This window comes from Temnothorax longispinosus, chromosome 4, assembly GCF_030848805.1.
Source record: "Temnothorax longispinosus isolate EJ_2023e chromosome 4, Tlon_JGU_v1, whole genome shotgun sequence".
NCBI classification, from domain to species: Eukaryota; Metazoa; Arthropoda; class Insecta; order Hymenoptera; family Formicidae; genus Temnothorax; species Temnothorax longispinosus.
Genome location: NC_092361.1, coordinates 16344558 through 16364497, shown reverse-complemented (window position 1 = coordinate 16364497; position 19940 = coordinate 16344558). Strand labels below are relative to the sequence as shown.

At 37.3% G+C, this 19940-nt stretch overlaps 2 protein-coding genes and 1 non-coding gene across 4 annotated transcripts; 1 reads left to right on the top strand and 2 right to left on the bottom strand.

Annotated features, from left to right (window-relative positions):
• Positions 1-3800: 3800 nt before the first annotated feature.
• Positions 3801-16302, top strand: LOC139812364 (uncharacterized). Its single transcript, XM_071777130.1, has 8 exons — positions 3801-4120; positions 6569-6757; positions 8505-8675; positions 9368-9601; positions 14574-14762; positions 14846-15016; positions 15193-15414; positions 15597-16302. The coding sequence occupies exons 1-8, from the start codon at positions 4046-4048 to the stop codon at positions 15792-15794; spliced, it is 1449 nt and encodes a 482-aa protein (XP_071633231.1). The 5' UTR covers positions 3801-4045; the 3' UTR covers positions 15795-16302.
• On the bottom strand, positions 6181-6262 carry Trnas-uga (transfer RNA serine (anticodon UGA)). Its single transcript has one exon. It is a non-coding gene; the product is annotated as a tRNA-Ser (tRNA).
• Positions 16064-19799, bottom strand: LOC139812360 (alpha-ketoglutarate-dependent dioxygenase alkB homolog 4). 2 transcript variants are annotated; one of them, XM_071777121.1, is made up of 6 exons: positions 19593-19799; positions 17320-17445; positions 17142-17234; positions 16814-17051; positions 16621-16693; positions 16064-16547 (listed from the first exon to the last, which is right to left on the bottom strand). In XM_071777121.1, the coding sequence occupies exons 1-6, from the start codon at positions 19692-19694 to the stop codon at positions 16397-16399; spliced, it is 783 nt and encodes a 260-aa protein (XP_071633222.1). In that variant the 5' UTR covers positions 19695-19799; the 3' UTR covers positions 16064-16396. The 2 variants fall into 2 exon arrangements, with proteins under 2 accessions (XP_071633222.1, XP_071633221.1); XM_071777120.1 differs by having other exon boundaries at positions 16621-17051; positions 19593-19798.
• Between the last annotated feature and the right edge of the window lie 141 nt (positions 19800-19940).

The following is a 19940-nucleotide window of genomic DNA, read 5'->3' as shown; positions in this document are numbered from 1 at the left end:
GATGTGAAATCGGTCGCCCTTGCGAATTTCGCTTTCGCGCTCGCTCCCGCGAGAGCGAGAGCTATAGGCTTACGCGTTACGCGTTAAATTCTTGCGTGAACGCGTGCGACCGCGCGCAACGGGCGTACGCGACATGCGGCACACGCTACGAACGGGGAGAGTTCTCCGGCGATGTCGGCCACGTCAGACCGTACACAACCCTCGGCCAGCGGCTAAATATACATGAATATAAAATGCGCGCGGGGCTGGAGCATGCGTGCTCGGAGCACTGCCTCAGGGACACGGCCTCGTCGAAGCACTCCGAAGCACGACATAGACAAGACAACCCTTCGCAGGACGTGGGAGAAGTGGAGGAGCAATCCAATCGCGAACCGCTTCTCCGCCTCTTGTCCGCGAAGGCTGCGAAAGCTCTACATGTAATTAGTATACACAGAGAGAGAGAGAGAGAGAGAGAGAGAGAGAGAGAGAGAGAAATCAAAATTGATGCAATTTCTGCCGGCCGATCAAACCTGGAGCATTACACTATTAACTCTCCGAGAACATATCGGGTCAATTTGACCGTTTTTTTTTAATAAAAAAGATAAAATTTTGTTCGTAAATTACGTTTAAAAAAAAAACACTCAAAAATTAAAAAGTTTTTTTCAAGAAAATAATTTTTTTTTTGAATTTTTAAAAATATGTAAATAATTCCAACGGCACTTTTTATTTATATCAATTGATTTAACAATGTTCCAAGTACATCTGGAAATTTTTTCAAGTTGATTGCACTCGTCAATTTAAAATGGTGGACGATCAAAGTGTGTGTAGGGTCAGATTGATCCAGAGTGTTCTCCGTGAATGAAAAAATAGGTGTGTTCTCGGAGGGTTAAAGTTATAGTGTCAGATTATTATACTCAATTTAAGTCATTTTTTATCATTAGTTCCTATATAAATCGCCACTGCTTCTACTCAATCATTAATTTAACTAAAACAATGTTAATTTAAACCAATGGAGTTAAAATAATGGATTAAGATAATTTTGGCACATATGATAGTTAAAAATAGCAAACTGTTGTTTGATTCAAGGTATTGGTTTAAATTTCATCCTTTAATATTTAACAATGTACGACGGCGTCCAAAACAAAGCCGCGCCCAGGCGAAAGGCGATCGTGCGAATTTAATAAAGTTTGCTCGTGCGAAACGTGAGCAGTATATGTGTCGAGTGCCCAATGCTTTTTTCAGGAATGTTGAGGGATATTTCATTAACGAGGAAAACGTTTATTATAGACAGGAGAGTTATGGAACATTTACTTGCTGCGTTATGTCGACTAAAACTTGTTGGGAAAAAATGCGACAACTAAAATTACTATAAAATTTTAATATTGTTAGTTGTAAAAATGCTTATACACACATTCAGTTCAAATATGCTTATATACTCATATTGCATATTATTTCGAGACTGATTTCTCGTTTAACTGTTATCGCTGAATTTATTTCTTCATAAAATCTTGTCTTTCTTAATTTTAATTACCTCACATTCTTATTGCGCTATAATTTTTCGAATCCCAACGTCAAGAATCCCCGAAAAACATTTCCGTCGCGCCATGTTTCGATAACAATATGGATTGTTTAGGCTTCAACGCTGAGGTTGAATTCAACCAAAAAAAGTCATGTACTATTATTCTATCATATATGTATACTATACATATAATTATATACTCGACTTCCAATACGATATTTTTAAATTCTCTCTAATATAATATTCCTAACGTAACGATAAAAGCGAGGAGAAGAAACTTGTTAAAAATTGGCTGATTAAACTTCAAAGCATGTATTGTAAACATCTCGCCGGGCGAATAACACAAGGGTAGATAAAAATAGCTCATTATCTTCGCGCCAGGTCGCAACAATCGTCAACGTTCCGTTTCAACAGCCGCACATTGTTCGGTTTCAGCTTCTAGAACGAAACAATATGCGTCACGGGACCGGTACTTACGCGTTCGTACGCACGTATCTAAGCCCGATTTTGCCCCGCTTTTGCCGCGTGGAAGGGCAGCCGGCTAGACGATATAAACGGATATTTGTGTCACAGATTGATCGCGGCATTATTAACCGATCATGCGACGGGTAATAACTCCGCGTACGGGGACGCGCGGTCAGATATGTGTCAAGTGTTACCCTTGAGCACTCGGTTATTGAATATTATATTAGCTACGTTAGAGGATCTGCTCCATATTCTACGCCTCAATGGTCTCAATTACGGTCTATAACTAACGACGTGGCCGAACCCAGGCCGTCACGGAGGCCGTCGTCGCGGTATCGTGTGATACCACGTTTATCAAGTTTCCGCGAGCGGATTTCCCTGAGCCTTTTGCGTCACGGGAGACGCGCATGTAAACGAACGCATCAAAACGGAAACAAACCACAGTTCGGAGTTATTAATCTTCGCAAAGTTTCGTCTAAAAATTTATTCTTCCGGGAACAGTTTGTCAAGATACGGAGAGTCGTAAACATGTTTACGAGTCAATTTTAAAATCTAGGTAAATGCAAACGACTCTAAAATGGAATATAAAATAGCGCGGTGTAATCTAGTACATTGTAAAATTTGTATATCAAATTACACTCAATTTGACTCATTTTTAATTATTCCTGTAGGTCACTACTGCTCCTACTCGATATATGTCGCTAATTTAACTAAACCAATGGAGTTAAAATAACTGCTTTGTGTTTCGATACACATGATAGTTAAAAATAACAAAATGTTATTTAATCAACATATTAGTTTAAATTTAACCCTCTAATATTTAATAGTAAAGTTCCGTTCGAAGAGAGAGAGAGCTTGCTGCTGAAAGATTTGAAACTTGAATGTAAAAATATTGTTCATTAGAAGCTTATTGCATTGTTAAATTCGTAATGTCAAATATTATATTCAATTTGAGTTATTTTTAACTATTCATATGTAGGTTGCCACTGCTCCTATTCAATATATATCGTTAATTTATCTAAACCAATATAGAGTTAAAATAATATACTATTTTGTGTGAAAACAATAAATTTCGACACACATAACAGTAAAAAATTATAAAATGTTATGTTATTTAACTCAAGGCATTGGTTTAAATTTCTTTAATTCTTAAACAGTGTATTTCAGCTCGTAACGGTATTTATTCGCGCCGCGCCGAGTCGTATCTTATCCGGCGCATTTGGCGCACGGGATGCATTGGAACTGACAATGAAACTCTTCCCCTCTTCTCTCCCGTCCAACGTTTAATTGAACGTTAGTTTATCTATAATATATTTGTCGATTCGTGAAGTGCATCCGTTATCGAACTAAATTCCACCTGAAATTAATCGAGAAATTAGATTGTCCCGTCTGTTTGCGTTTTCGAGATAAGACAACAACTCTCGTCAAGTCGATATCTTTTTTATTTAATCAGACCTCACTCACGCCTCGATCCTCCGGAATTGTTTTCGACGGGCGTTTATCGGCGTGCGCATGAATAACCGTGTGTTGCGAAACGCTCTGTACATTCCGGCAAAAAAATCGTCGAGAAATCTCCCGAGTTTCGTAACCTCGATCGCGCGGCGCGGCGGATCGGGCGACAGGTGTGCACGTACATATACCCCGCACCAACACACCTCGATCGCCGTCCACCACGTCGTAATATGTATTTCGGAACAAATTGCTGCCGTTGGAGCGAGATTTCGACCGGTCTCCCGCGCTGATACGCACGCACGCATACATACACACGCGCGCGCGCACGCACGCGGCCGAGAAGGTGAGTGTGTGTGTGTGTGTTGTGCGTGGTATCGCATACGTGTATGATCCCGCTCTCGGCACATGCACATCGGCGCCACTCGTCGGAACGCGTGTTCTCGCGTCAAGGGGCCTTTTTTCGCCGCGTTTTTCGTTGCTCCGGAGCCGCGCAGTATCGCTCGCGACTCGCCCTTGAGAGCAGATTCCGTACTGTCCCGCGTGAAAAGTTCCGCGTGAGAGAGAAAGGGAAAGAGAGAAAGAGAGAGAGAGCCGCGTGTGCGTAAATCATAACCGACAAGTTCTCCGGCAATGGCGACGACGCAGCTGAGTCTGGCGCCGAAGACCATCAAGTACTTGATGTTCGCTTTCAACCTGTTCTTCGTGGTAAGTGGGCAGCCGATGATCAGCTGTCGCGCGACGACAACGTCTCTCGCTCGCGTTCCTTCTGGAACGATGAGCTGGCATGGACCCGCGCGAGATTCGATTGCGCTCTGCGAGCTATCGAACCGAAATCGTATCGACACGCTTGATCAGCGCGATCGTTGAAAGCTGACGATTACACGATCGACAGGTGTCAGAAGCCGAACAAAAGGCGTAACTTTCACGAAAACGCATTTGTAAAGCCGTAAAGTGAACATTAAATAAGGTTGATTATAATTTTTGTCACTTTGATCACGAGAGCTGGTTGAAATTAGCTAAAATGCAATTGAGAGAAGTTGGCTACAATTAATAAGTCTCTTTCAAGACTATGTAGAAGGGGACAAAGTCGAATTTTACTTCTCAACATTAATTTCTTTTAGCCAGAATTCATGACGTCAACAAACGCGTGTTTAAATTAATTTCGATTAATGTTTATATATCTCGTATTTATATATCTATATATAGACGTCTGTATCTCGTAGTATCGTGGACGTCAAAATTCAACAATGATCGCACTGAAGTGCGCGCATTGTTGAGATAACGTCAATAGGATCACGTTGGTTCAACAAGAATCCAGTTTTACACGTTTGATGCAGTGTAAAAATGTTTTCTGCAAATATGTATTGAAATACAGTGGAAATGGTGAAATTAAAACGTGGAATTTAATTCGGATATCATTGACAAATATAAAGTATGGAGCACTCGTATTTGCGGAATGTATATATTTCATTTGTGTTAACCTTTAACATTTAGAGAGTCATGCGATCGTTCGGTTATCTCGAACAGATATTTCAGCTTGGATTCCAATAAATAAATATTACTGGTTGAGAAATCTCTCGGTCAACACAGCAAACATCTGTTTGGAAATCTGAGCGGAAAAGCGCTGCATTTATCAATATTATTTCTGAAGATACGCTGCGATACGTACGGTCAAGAAACGCGTTTAGAAAACACCTATACCGATTCGAGATAAGTGTTTTTGGAGAAAATGGATACAACTGATGAAACTTAGAAGTATATTAGTCACAAGCAATGTTAAAATATCTGTAACAGTACACAATCGTAGATTTTTCCTCAATTGATTAATATATAAACTCGTTACTGTACCGAAATTAAATCTTTAATCCCGAGTTCTGAATGAAAATGCTGGACATCCCGTATATGAAATATTTTTATGTCCAAATATGGATTCCATTTTTTTTTAAATATAAACGCGTGTGTTATAAATCTCATGTAAAATTCAATAAATTAAACGATTGTCGTTTATTTATTCGTCGATTCAACTAACAAGTACATCGGAAAAGAGTGCAAGACCGTAGATGAATCATTGTGAGATAAATCTTACCAAAAGAAATCGACCAGCGTAAGAGATAGGTACGCGAGGGATGAATCCTCTTATCGCGCGGTATCCGCTCCCTCGATTTTTTCGCGCGCAGCGTGACGTCAAAATCGAAAGGCCACCTGTAATCGATACGGATAAATATAATGAATATAATGAATATTAATTTTATATGCTACAGAACAGAGCAGGAGTCAGTCATCTTTTAATTTCAGTTGTTTAGCTAGTTTATAAACTAATTAGATTGTTCATGTTAAGTAACTATAATTATCACAATTAAAATAATTTTATCATCAGAAGATTTGCGTACTTGGAAATGTTATTTACGTATGTATATGCGTAGAAACTATAGCTGATGGATTCAATAATGACTAACCTGTTCTTAAAGGATTATTCAGCACAATCGAAATGCGTACTGCGTTATCGGCTTTATTAATAGACATGTTGTTACATTCTTGCGCGACATACGTGTTAATTTTTTACGAGAAAATTTATTTACATTAATATTTCTATCGTTTGTTTAATCTATTGCGCAATATCGCGAGATTATTATAGAATGATTAAGTTGCGCTATTATTTTATTTATAATTAATTAAAAATCTTTTTTGCATTTTTTCATTAAGTATATACGTACCTATGTACGGATAATTACTTCTTATGTAATATAAAGAAGAAAAAAAAAATTCGCTGCGGACAGGATTCGAACCTGTGCGGGTAGAACCCAATGGATTTCAAGTCCATCTCCTTAACCGCTCGGACACCGCAGCAGTTGGCAACTCTCTGTTATTTGTACGATCTACTGCTCACGAACGTGAAATTCTAAAAAGTTGACGCGAACAAAGAAATAAACTTGCGCATTTCCATCAAATCTATCGAAATGCCAATTACGTATCACATTAATTAGACGATTACGCCGTTTAAATTGATTGCACAATATTGCGAAATCATTGATTATCCTCATGAAATTATTATGTAACCATTACCGGTTTTCAGTGCGATCAATTCAACCTGCGGATCGTATTTTCGATCCTTTTATCCATGGAGTTATCACGTATCGATGAATTACTTATTAGGTTACAGGAATAGTATTGCTATCGATCGGCTTGGTCATCCATGGAGTGTACCATCAGTATCAACATTTCCTTGACAACAGCTTCTTCTCTGTGCCTTCTCTTCTCGTAGCCGTGGGCTCCATCATCTTTATCATCGCTTTCTTCGGATGTTGCGGAGCCGCTCGCGAAAGCTATTGCATGACTATAACGGTAAGGCGAATGCTCATAAATACTTGGACATATATTTTTCTTTTATACACATAATATGTATACCACGTGTAAATATACACCTTTCGTAATTTAAATTTATGAAGAAAACGTAATTTCATCATAAAAAAAATTAATTATTCACTTTTCGTTCACGCGTTAAATTGCACAGTTATTAACTTATTATTTTATTACTTCAAAATCGCATACATATACACTGTTAAATCCGTAGTGTCAAATTATACCTACTCAATTTGAGTCATTTTTAATCATTCTTATAGGTCACCACTGTTCCTACTCAATATTAATTTAACTAAAACAATGTTAATTTAACTAAACCAGAGTTAAAATAATAAATTTCGACACACATGGCAATTAAAAATAATAAAATATTATTTGATTCAAAGTATTGGTTTAAATTTCATCCTTTAATATTTAACAGTGTATATTTGAGAATCTTTATCAACGATGATAAAGATGTCTCATCGTTGCGTCATATGCAATTAGATCGTTTATTACTATAGAGTCGCAGTATATACATATTTGACGTTTAATTAGCCAATAATAATTGCTCAGCGGGTTAAATCAATAATAATAACAAGCTACCCAGTAAGCAAACTGTTCGCAGTACTCCGACAGATTGGCAGTAAATTCAATCAAAAATTGCTGGCAAATTGACGTCAACTGTGTCTGCATTAAGCTTGTGTAGTTTTATCGACAGAGCTGATATAATCTGACAGCCAAGCACGAGAATCCGTCAAACGCAGATTCTGCTTTATTTCTACCGTCAATCTGCGTCAAACTGTAATTAGCAAGTGTGTCAAAAACTGTTGGATTTTTGCCATTAATTTGCCATCACATTTTGTTGACAATATTCTTGCCAGCATTCTGCGAACAATATCGTGTATGTCAGATCCTGTATATCAAATTTATATAGTCTCTCTAATAAAATTTGTCAGAAATATTGCAGAATCTATTCTCGACCGACTTAATTGGCTGTATAGAAATTTATCGTGTACGCCTTTTACAATCGCGACGAACATCTTGTTTTAAAAATACGACATTCATTCGTCGATCGTAAGTGATTTATGTCTCGTTCGATAGACCATACCTGGCGAAGCTCGTCACGTGTGATTGTACTTCCGATTAAGAAACGTGCCGCTGACGAGAATCAATCGCGACGTACTTACCGCGAACAATAAAGCGCACCATTATCGTGACTCGAGAACATTCACGTTATTTTCGACGCTGTTTTCCATTTGAATTAAATTCGAGATTAGAATCTGGATACGGAGCCGTCGGTTTTTCGAACCGGCGAACGCCGAACGGGGAAAAAGCGCGGCCAAGTCTGTCCATCTACGATATATCGTCTCCCCCTCGTTTCCATAACGTAATGGATCATATGTTTTGTGCGCGAGGTATGTAATTGACATGTGTGTGTCCTCCCCGTTCCACCTTCCACCTTCGCCGGCCCTTATTCCGGGAAAATTACTCCCCCTCGCACGCAGACGAGGGGCGGGCATGCTTCCGGCGTTGCTTTAAAAAATTGACGCAAACGCACGGCGAGAGACTATAATAAATATTTTATATAAGCTTACAGATTCTATGTGTGTTCCTCAGATATATTAAAAATATATATATTACCACCTAATGCAAAAACCTATTTACTCCGGAATAACGATTGTATACGAAAGATAATCTGTCGAAATATGATTTGAATTCTTGTAACGATGGTTTCTTTTGTTTGCAGTTCTGTACGCTACTGGCTACGATTTTCATTCTGGAGATCATAGGCGGTACGTTGGGATATGTGATGAGGGCGCAGGTTGCGACCGTTGCCAGGGAAAAGATGCTCGACACAATGCCGAAGTACAACGAAAGCCAAGAGATCCAACGCGTCTGGGACACATTACAACAAAATGTAAAACGCGCGTAATTTTATATATAATTTACCGTATTTATACGCGCGACCGCGTTGTATTCTCGAAATGGCGAACCACGTGCGAGTGGTTTTGTTTTTTCCCCTTTTCCGACGGCGGCTTTGTCAGAAGTTTTTCGCGCTTCGCGCCGTGTGTCTTCCCCTGTCGTGGGAGCGACCGGGTCGTCGCGAGAATATCGCAAACGCCAGGCGACAGGGATAATTTCAGTGCCGGGCTCTAATTCCTCGCGTGTATAATACATGTGTGTGTGGTAGCTGGCGTGCACGCCACGAGGGGGGTAGCGTAAATCGATTTTTATGTCGCCGGCTTCCTTAACCACCCTCAACGATCTACGAAACGTGCACTATATATATATATATATATAATATTTATGTAATATATATAATATTTATAATATATATAATTTTATTGTTATGCAACGGATAACTGTTTTGAATTGAACTTATATATGCTTATAAGACATTTTCTATTTCGATTTACATCTGAAGCATGCCTTTTTTAATTTGTACAATACATCGTGTATTATAACATTCTGTATTATATATACATATATATATGAGCGTGTCACGAAGTATTAAACGCGCTTCCCACGAAATTTCTCATTACAATTAACCGATGACTGCACATATCTGCATTTGCGCGACGTGCTAATCACGAAATTCGTTTTTTACAGTTCCATTGCTGCGGCACGGTCAATGCCACCGACTGGACTTCCCCGCAAATGGGGAATCTGACGGGTATTCCGATGTCGTGCTGCGACAACACGATAGGTGCTGTCGGCACGTCGAACTGCACTTCGACGTCGCCGACCCTCCATCCCGTCGGCTGCATCACCGCGTTCGCGAATTTCGCAGAGAAACACGCGGCAAAGATAGCCGGTGTCGGAATAGGCCTTGCTGTAATTCAGGTATTTTCATCAGTATCACGTTAGATTTTCCGAATATATTGCCTCGTAACGTTATTTTAAAGTGTTTCCAATAAACCAGACATATATACTCACATTTTAATGATAATAATTGACGTTTCATGTTGCAGCTAGTAGGAATCTTCTTGTCGTCCTATTTGGCCAAATCAATCAGGAATTGTTATCAGACCATGTAGAGTGCCATGCGAACATCAGATCGGAAGCAGCATTATATTCCTAAATGACAGCCAAGCAGGATTTCCATTAGGACACGGGACTATGTGAATCTGATAAATTGATCTGATAATTGATCTGATATATTAAACACGTTGTTTGTTTTTGTAGAAGCGCGGTAAATTATTTTTGCTACATACGATGTCTCGCATCTCGCGCTATGAATATAAATCGTGTATGTTTTTAATAAAATCTTTACATTGCCAAGAGTGTTTTTGCGATAATACGTTTATCATTTCTGATTAAAAATGTTTCGTTAATTCAATTCGTATTCTCTTTACATAAACGTGGAAGAGTAAAAGACGCGAGAAAATCTGTTTCTACATTTATCTGCGATAAATCGTTTGAAAATCGCCATTTTTTTTCTCACAAATCTTGGCGACTTGCAAATTTCATATAAAAAATCAGTGCGCTCGCTCGTGTTCGAAAATCACGCATTGCACACGCACACGTAGAGAGACACGAAATTGAACTTAATCGCTCATGTATGAGTCATGCTTGTTGTTTTCCCTACGTGTAAACGTAGCAACGAACGCGAATGGACGTCTCTTTTCCAGGCTAGCAACTTTAAAATCTTAGCTTGATATATTCCATCGTATTGAAAATATATGTATAATATATATATATTTTTTATATATAGATAAATAAGGATATATATAGATATATGTATCCTTTAAAGTGCTATTTGTGCTATTTAAATATAAATGTATCGATATTCAACCCAAGACGTCCCGTCTAGATTCTAAAAATATTGCATTTATTATCAATTAATATGACAACAGCTGTATCGAATACCTATTCAAATTGGCGTACCAGTGCGCTCTAAATTTATCGCTTCGTCATATTTTTTTCTTCACGTTATCGTGACTTCCTTATTTCCTCCCACTCTTTTCCCTCTCTCTCTCTCACTCTCTGTCTCTGTCTTTCTCTCTCTTTCTTTGTTAGACCGCTCGTTCTAAACAAATCCAAATCGTTCGGCGTCGGTATCGGCGCGAAGCCGTGCGCGATCGTGCGTTTTCGTGGCTCGTTATCGGCCAGCAGATAACGCTGCAGGCCGACGCGACGTTCCAGTGTCGGCATCGGCAATCGGTGGTGTCGACTGGCGAGTGCTGATTGTGCTGAAGGTGCGCGAAACCCGCCTCGCTGTGCATCTGCGCCCGGGAGGAGCCAACGCGAGGGCAAAATGGCGGCCACGCACCTAGACGTCGGCCTCCGCTGCATCAAGTACCTGCTGTGCGCGGTCAACTCCCTCTTCGTGGTCTGTACTCTATAATGCGCGAACGGCGTTAAAATATCTCGCGTCTCGTCTAATCGCGGAATGATGTACCGCGCGCTCGCGCCCGGATTCCCACGTCTCAAATGCATTCTCCGCGTTAATCGAAAAACAATTTGGGACAATCGCGAGACGAGAATTCTTTAACGTTTATTTTATCGACGACGCTCTTCGTCTTCGTTTTGACGCTATATACGTGTGTCGATCGAAAGAGAAGAAAAAGAAAAGAAATGTACCGTCAGCTCTTCTTTTGAGAAATCGTTCGAGTGACTTGAGAATCTCGGGAGAATGAAACGAACCGCGAAATTCGTCGCGAGGCAAAAAGCTCCGTTTTTTCGCATAAGTCCGCCGAAAGAGATATTCTTGGAGGATGAGATAATTGTTCGTTACATGCATTTATGACTCTTCAAATATATGCCGATGCACGAAGTCATCGCCAATGACTTCGCGACGAGTCGCACGTTACCGGAGCTTATCGGAAAATACCGTTATTGCGACGCAAGCTCGTGTGTAGGTGCAATTGCGCATCGTATAGGCCAGGTGTCCAAGAGCCCAAGACCAAACATATATCGTATACTCATCATAATTATCGATTGCCATTATATACCGACCATGTAGAGTAGATGATGCTTGAATTGTATAAAGGAGGCTTCGTTCTACGGCGAGAGTGTCTCCAATTGCTAACAATCTACTTTTTGATGAAGACAAAGGAGTTGCACACTTTGCCAAAATAAAGCGAAATTTATCCATATAAAGAAAATGTTTTTATATTTATGTAACACATACATTTATATAAAATTATAATTTAAAATTAATATATATAGTTATTTAAAACTTATATATATTATGGATATATATGTTTATATATATATATACAATAAATATTATATATCACATTAAATATATATTTAATGATTTGTAAGAAAACGCGAATCGATAAGTATCCGTTTCACGTTGGTTATCAATTCTTTTCAAGATATTTGTTATCGATACAGCTGTTAGCGGACGTTCCGATAACATAAATGGCGATTAACGTCGACAAAAAAGTGACTCAGATAATTATCTTCCACGTATATGTGGCAGGTGTCTTTCTGTTCTACGTATATAACGGTTTAGTTAAAAAAATCGATATTAAAATTATGGGCTTTATAAAAAGATTGCGGTCTAGCGACAATTAGAATATTCGAAATTATTGTATAATGGCCCAAGCCGTAGCGGTATCAATTTTCGGTATTAAACAGTCGACTTGAGATAACGGATGTCGAATCATTTACATTTCCGAGACAAAAAAAATATATATATTCTACGATGCCGTTGGAATAAAATAACGTGGACGATACTTACGAAGAGGCGAAAGGGCGGATTTCTCCGAGGTTATTATCTTTTATTACGTCCTTTGTTCTGTACCGAGAAGGCGATGTGGGCCATGAAGTTCGAGTTTCGTTGTTACGAAGAACGGCACTTTCGAACTGCGGTCGATATCACATAGACAAGGCTATATGCACTGCTGAATTATTAGGGATGGACGAACTTATACGACTGCACAACCCGATTAGCACAATATATGCTTCTTAATTAAACAACGGGGCAATAATAGGAGCGAGTGTTTCTTTCACGATTCGTTATTAAGGGCTGCGCACAATGAAGGGATTAGGGAATAGGGAATAGGGAACAGTTCAATATTGATATATGAAATTCATTAACAAATGTAATTTATTAACACAGAATGGACGAACGGAGGAATAGCGCTAAGGAACAGTGATGAAATTTTATTATATTTCTGTACACCATATGCACAATGAATATGTTAATATTAAACTGTTCCCTATTCTCTGTTCCCTGTTCCCCATTCCCTTCATTGTGCGCAGCCCCTTATCGATACAAAGAATATGCTGAAGATTATCGCAAACAAATCGGCAATTACATACAAATGGTCAATTTGGTTCTCGGTAAAGGTGTATTGCCTGGCATATGGAAATAAACACTTGTGAATTATTCCCAGGCGCTTATGCAATTTTCTAGCTTCTTGCTGCGGTTGAAGGAAAACACTGCCTGTGAAAAGACAGTGATTTCCTATGCGAGACTTGCAGGCCTTGACATTCGAAATCTCGAATCGACGATATGAGAAGCCGTTTCGTTGTTCTCAAACAGACGAAACGCCAGTAAGTACCAGGAAAACGTTTCAAATATCTTGCATCGTTCACGGCGCCTACCCGAGGGACTTTGTGGTCGCTTATCAGTAGAGATAAACGTATTATCTTCACAATCAATGATGCCGGGATACATCATGCGACTTGAATAAAACGGGGTACTTCGACACACGAGTGCAGAAGGAAAAATCTTGGAAGTTAGACCGGTGCAACGATCGTTCGCTCAGAAATCAAACAAGATCTTGTTTGATCTTTGATTTCGCTGAAGGAGCAAAAATAAGTTCACGATGTATCGTTCCTTAACAGGTCATCGATATCTTATCCGAGTGTTTATTTATTTAAGTCAAATTAAAAGTCAAATCAAATTAAGAGCTCTCCTATCTTAATATAACATATACGTATGTACACATATATATATACATATATATTTCTCGATAATCGGTCGGAATGTATTTGAAACGATTTCGCATTTTATTTCGGGTCTTCGGTGAGAAGATAGACTTATGCGGACGTGTAGAAATCACAAGAGTGCGGCTTATCGTAGGAAATGACATGGTTCGCTTTAAAGAACAAATAGAGACCGATGGCAACGTGTACATAGCGATACGTTTCACACAAAAGTGCTTCATACCCTCTTTCCAGTCTAAAAAGTTTACATTCGAGCGAGGACGCATGTATTATATAACTAATGTCAGGGAAACCGCGTAATTACGGGAATGATCGAAACCTCATACTACGTGCAGTAAACGTGCATTACGTTCGGTATATTACACGGTTCACAAATCGTATGAAATACTGCATATTTAAATCGTCATTATAAGCAGAAATAATAAACAAGCTGCTAAAAAGTCACGGAACTTTTTAGAGTTGCAATAATACAGAAATGAGGAAAAGGTTTCTGTAAACATGAAACGAATTAAAGGTCTGTTTTTTTTTTAAATTTATATAAAATAGTTTATTTATAAAAGCTCGCGAATTAAAATAACAAATACTCTTAATTCAAACTTACTATTCCTTATAAAAAAGTTCTTAATTATTAACATTTAGTTTCTAAATAGTACTGCGTTTTGTCTAATTAAAATATCCAATCAAATTTTCGCTAACAAGTATCGACTTTAGATCGGTCAAATAATTCGTAGATGAAGTTTGTATGAATGTCATTCCTCGGCATTTTGCGATTAACAATTATTTAATTATTTAATATATATTGAAGAGGAATAAAGATTTTTCATTAAAATTAATGATACAGCAAAAACAATAGTTAATTGTGTGGTTAACATAATAATAAAATTGCGATATCGTTATTATCTTATTGCAGTTGACGGGGGTGATGATAATATCGGTCGGCACGACGATTTACGCTGTTTACGAGAACTTCTCGCACTTTTTGGACGCGAGCTATTTTTCACCAGCCACCCTTTTAATCGTGGTTGGAATACTTGTCTTCATAATTGCTTTTATGGGATGTTGCGGCGCGCTTAGAGAAAGTACCTGCATGGTTCTTGTGGTAAGCCGAATATCTCTAATTTCTACTTTGTTACAAACATTCTCTTTCTGACACTATACTACATTTTATGCGTGTGCTTCTAGTTTGCAGTCTTGCTATCATTTGTATTGATACTGGAACTTGCCGCTGCCGTTGCCGCGTATGCCCTGCAGGACGGTATCAAGGATCTCTTAGCCGAGAAGATTAATCTAACGATGCACCAATACGAAAAGAACGAGGAAGCCAAGTTTGCGATCGATTTTATGCAGTCCAGGGTGAGATAACTGACCGTTCCGTAAATAAAAAACTGTAGAAAAATCCGTTGAGATATAGTGGCACCGGACATGCTCTAAAAATAACATAACATTTTCAAGATATAGCGTATTCGTTACAGGGACAGAAAGAAGCATTTTGAAAAATAATCGATGGTATTTTTTTCTTGTTTTTACAGTTACGTTGTTGCGGGTATAATGGCTACATGGATTGGAACAACGTACCGTTCAATAATACACATATAGATGTACCTGACTCTTGCTGTGCATATCTAGTGGATGAGCTTTCGGACCGCTGTTATGGAAAATATCACGAGGGCTGTATTAGCCGGCTTTCTATTATTGTTCACCGCAGCGCGTTATATATCGGCACGGGAGCGGTAGCGATCGCCCTTATTCAGGTTAGTAGATTCAGCTCTTTTTTTATAAACTTAATTTTAATCTCATTTCTCGTATGTCAAAATTCGAAATCGCCGATACCAATATTAAGAAGGATTTACAAGATAAAGCGCGATCTTCAAGATTAGTTTATCTACACAAATAAAATTGATAATAATCTCTAATCTCACTTATTTCTTTCTAGCTAACGGGAATTATGTTCGCGTGTATGCTTGGCCGAGCTATTAGACGTCAAAAGACAGAAAGGGAGAGGCGTCGTTGGGAATTACGGGAGAATCTAGTGAACGGTTATGAACCGTTGGGAAAGTCGGATCCTGTAACTACGTTTCCCGTAGTGTATATGTCACAAGACTATCCATTGAAAGGCGACCAAAAATCTTAATATTTTGATAAAAATCGAGTAATTTTACAAAATTGAATGTATTTTTTATTCTTGTCGAGCTCGCAAGAAGACATTTACAAAAACTGAGTAATGAGGAAGAAAGACAGAGAGATCCTATTTTTTAACAATAACAGCGTTTATGAGAATGAATATTTTTGATTCTTATATTCATTTTTATAGAGCTTAGTGAGTTATCATCAGGCAGCAAGAGAAAACGATACTACCAAATAATTTATAGTACATAGATTTATAATATATAGATTAATATATTTTCTTAATAAGTATATACATTTACGGACAATCTGATTGTTTGCTTTAAATAATTTGCATTTTAATAATTAAATGTTATATTATGTCATAAATTTCAATTTTATAATAGCTCGTTGAAAATATTTGTGAGGAAATACCATTATTTTAAAATATTACACAGACTACTGCAGAAGAAGTTATTATTGTACATTATAAATGCCACTGTAACGCTAAAAATAAAATATCTATTCTATTAAAATAGTATTTACATTTATCATGTCAAATATATATATCCTTGATTATCAATTTTTTAATAAATAAATGTGACAATTATTTAAATTTGTTTCATAACATCACCAGAAGAGTGAAGCTTGCCTCAAAATCTCAGAAGCTTCTTCTTGATGTTCTCCATTTTCGAGGTACGGAGGCGTTAGTTCGCGATAGGCAAGGCAAACGCGCCTCGATGTGACGTCCTGTCGAAACACAGAGTGTTCCCATTTGTATCTATCAAACAATAATCGTATAATTAATATTATTAATTTCGACTTTTCTAATATTTATAAGCAGAATATTATACCTTGCTGGGCCATATAAGACCATGAGTGATCTTGCAGGCATCGGCAATCGTATTACCACGTTGTTATCGATATCTACAGATCGTGTATTATCATACATATCTTTCTCTAGGATGGAATCATAATTTGGAACGCAGTCTAAATTATATCGCGTTATTGGACCACGATAAGGAGTCATGGTCAAAACAGAATCACCTAGAACGTTCACGGTTACTATACGTTCTCCCCAGATCCAGCAATCGTCCACGTGGGGATCGATAGAAGCGCCTCGTTCAGGATCATACTCAAGCGAACACTGCTCAACAGTTTGAAAACCGTGTAACAACGGTATTTCCTCAAATTTTCTCTGTACAAACTGTGTGGTTTTGGGAAAACCGTTAAATGATCCTAATTGCAGTTTCCGCTTTTTGAAGTTACATTTTGGTCCAAAATTCTATAAAAATTCAAACATTTTAGTTTATAAAATATGTAAATATATAAATATTTTTCTAAATTTTTTTTTCAAAATGCTTCAATATTATACCTGTTTTCTTCTACCGCTTTGTGAAGCTTGCCAAGGGAGATCATCGAGCGCTTTCATGAGCTCTTCAGCCTCATCTTCTTTTAAAAAATCTAGCTGGGACATACATATTATACATATATAGTATAATGTTAACTATATATTATAAAAGATATATTGTAAAATACAGTAATCATATTACCTTGATGTAAACACCAGGATAATCAATTAAGTTCCCATCATGATAAGGATGTTTCTCGTATTCATTTATATCCCATCCAGGTGATAATTTATCACAATATGGACAATAAACGTAACTTTTGCTTTTCTGTAAGATTACATAGAATAAGTATCTTAAACTATCAGGTTAGGATATCAGGGATTAAACAATTATAACAAATAAAAAATTCAAGGCCAATAACGAGCAATCCAATAGATGTCAAAATTAATAAAGAGTTTAATCTCTCACGAATAGAAAATAACGTAGGGACGTTTCGAACTCTACAGAGTCTTCCTCAGCCAATTCAAGGATATAATAAATTAAATGAATAAAAGTCAGTGACATAATACGGAGAATAATAAAATAAAAACGCCGAGAGTTTATCAAACGTCGATGACGATTCACAAAGTCAAAAGGAGTCACATCATGCGTGAAAGCGGTAAATCTTTAACAATAAGTAGATCAGACGTTAAAAAATTATTTGTAAAAATATAGTCAAAACTTAAAATAATTAATGAATCGAAGTCATCATGGGTAGAATGATTGATTCCTCGTTTGATGGCGGGAATGAACCGAATCAGTATGACTAAACAATAAAGTTTCTTAAATTTGTGTAATTATTGTATAAAAATAGTACACGCGAATGTCTGTCAATATACTCTTTTTAGCTTAATTTCAATCAGTGCTACGAGAGTTTATGTTCTCTCAGATACATAGGAGGGTAGTACCAGGGCAAAATAAGAAACAAGATATAAGTGCTTCATCTTTTCACACAAGCAACTGTAAACTGGTTTTTCTGGTATTTTAGCTAGGAGCCAAATTCAATCGATAGACTAATTACGATAGATAGCAGAAAAGGCAGCACCTGATGGGTGGTGAAATTCTCAGGTATATAAATTTCTTAAATTATATTTTTCAGAAAAGATAATTCGTATATAAGAGATAATAATCCTAAGCAAGAAGGTATTGGTTGGATTATTATTATTATAGGTTGGATATTCTGTTTTTCAGAGATATCCTTTTCTCAGATACCTTTAAATATCTACAATTTTTTTTAAGTTTCCTGTTTAATTTATTAAAATATATGTTGTTTCTTACGTGTATACATATACTACCAACATTGTTTTATTTAATTAAAATTGATAAATTAACTTTTTGCACTTGAAAGTCGAATTGTACTCGTCGACATCACATTTCATTCCAGCAACTTGAATGTGAAGTTATGTTCGACACGGATATTTTTAAGAGTTTATTGTATTTTTTTATATTATTAAATTTTTTAATATGACGACATATAATAAAATTTAGAAATGAAGGGCTTTTCAAAAGGTTTTCAGAAATTAAGGGCTTTTATTTAATTATCGAGTTGTTGGAATAAAATGTTGAATTTATTACATGAACGCAAAGGGAGATTAAAGCCTCTGATAAAATATATTCTTACTTTAAGAATTTCATTAAATTTCACTTAATTTAACAAAAATTTTATTCTCTATAATTATGGATTATACACGCAACATATATATTTTGCAAAAAAGATTTATCTTTCCATATTGCTGCTTATATACCTCCCCGTTTTAGCACATATACTTTTAGAATAAAAAAGATCAATAATATCAATTCTAATATTTTAATTTTGCTTTCTATTTGAAAATTGCAAATATTCAAATGATTCTTCATCATCCTGTGGATGGAGATACAGTGTAAAAAAAACCTTTATAAACAAATAATTAATAAACGATGAACAATCTATAAGATTATCAATAGTAAGACTGTAATAAGCTTTAATGAAGCAATAGCGTACAATAGAAATATCAAACGTTAAAAATGATTTTGCCCACTAATTATAGCTACATCTCTGAACAACATATCATCAGTTATCAAGACCCAATTGATCAGTCACCAATTGATATATACGTATTAATAAGATGATTTGGGAAATTCCTAAAATTAACATATTTTGTCGCGATTATGTTGCGTCCTCGACTTTCGGGAAAAGAATTTCGCAATTAATCGCGGGAAATACCAATGTTACGAGGGAGATATATATGAGTGTTTGGGATAAGATTAGTCTTATCCCGCGTCTCCAATCGATTATTCAGTTACTTGACACAAAACTTTTATACCCTTTTCCTTAAACTTTCTCTTCCCAAATTATGTGTAATGCGTCTTTATAAGTGTCCACAGTGGTAAACGATCATCCCTGCGGGTCGATATCACGAGTATCATTGATAGGTTAAGGTACTCCGTTGCCTTACCCGCAACTCGTTCCTCAGATCCGGCTTCGAGATCTCGTATTCGGTCTCGCAAATCAAGCAAGAGCGTATCCCTTTGCAACCGCATGGTCGCACGGTCTCCATTTCCGCACCCGTTCCCTTTTCCCTCCGATATTAAACAAAAACACTGGGCAAGACCACAGCTGACCACCACAGTGTCGGCGAACATGCCGGAGCCGGAAAGTCGATTCTCGAAAGCACGACAAGTTATCGCCTCCGTCGATATATCGACTCGACGAAAGAATGTTTTTTTTCCTCGTTAGATCAATTCAAGAAATTGCTCGTAATTTTAATTAATCTCTAACATAGAAAGCGAGAGATAATTATATT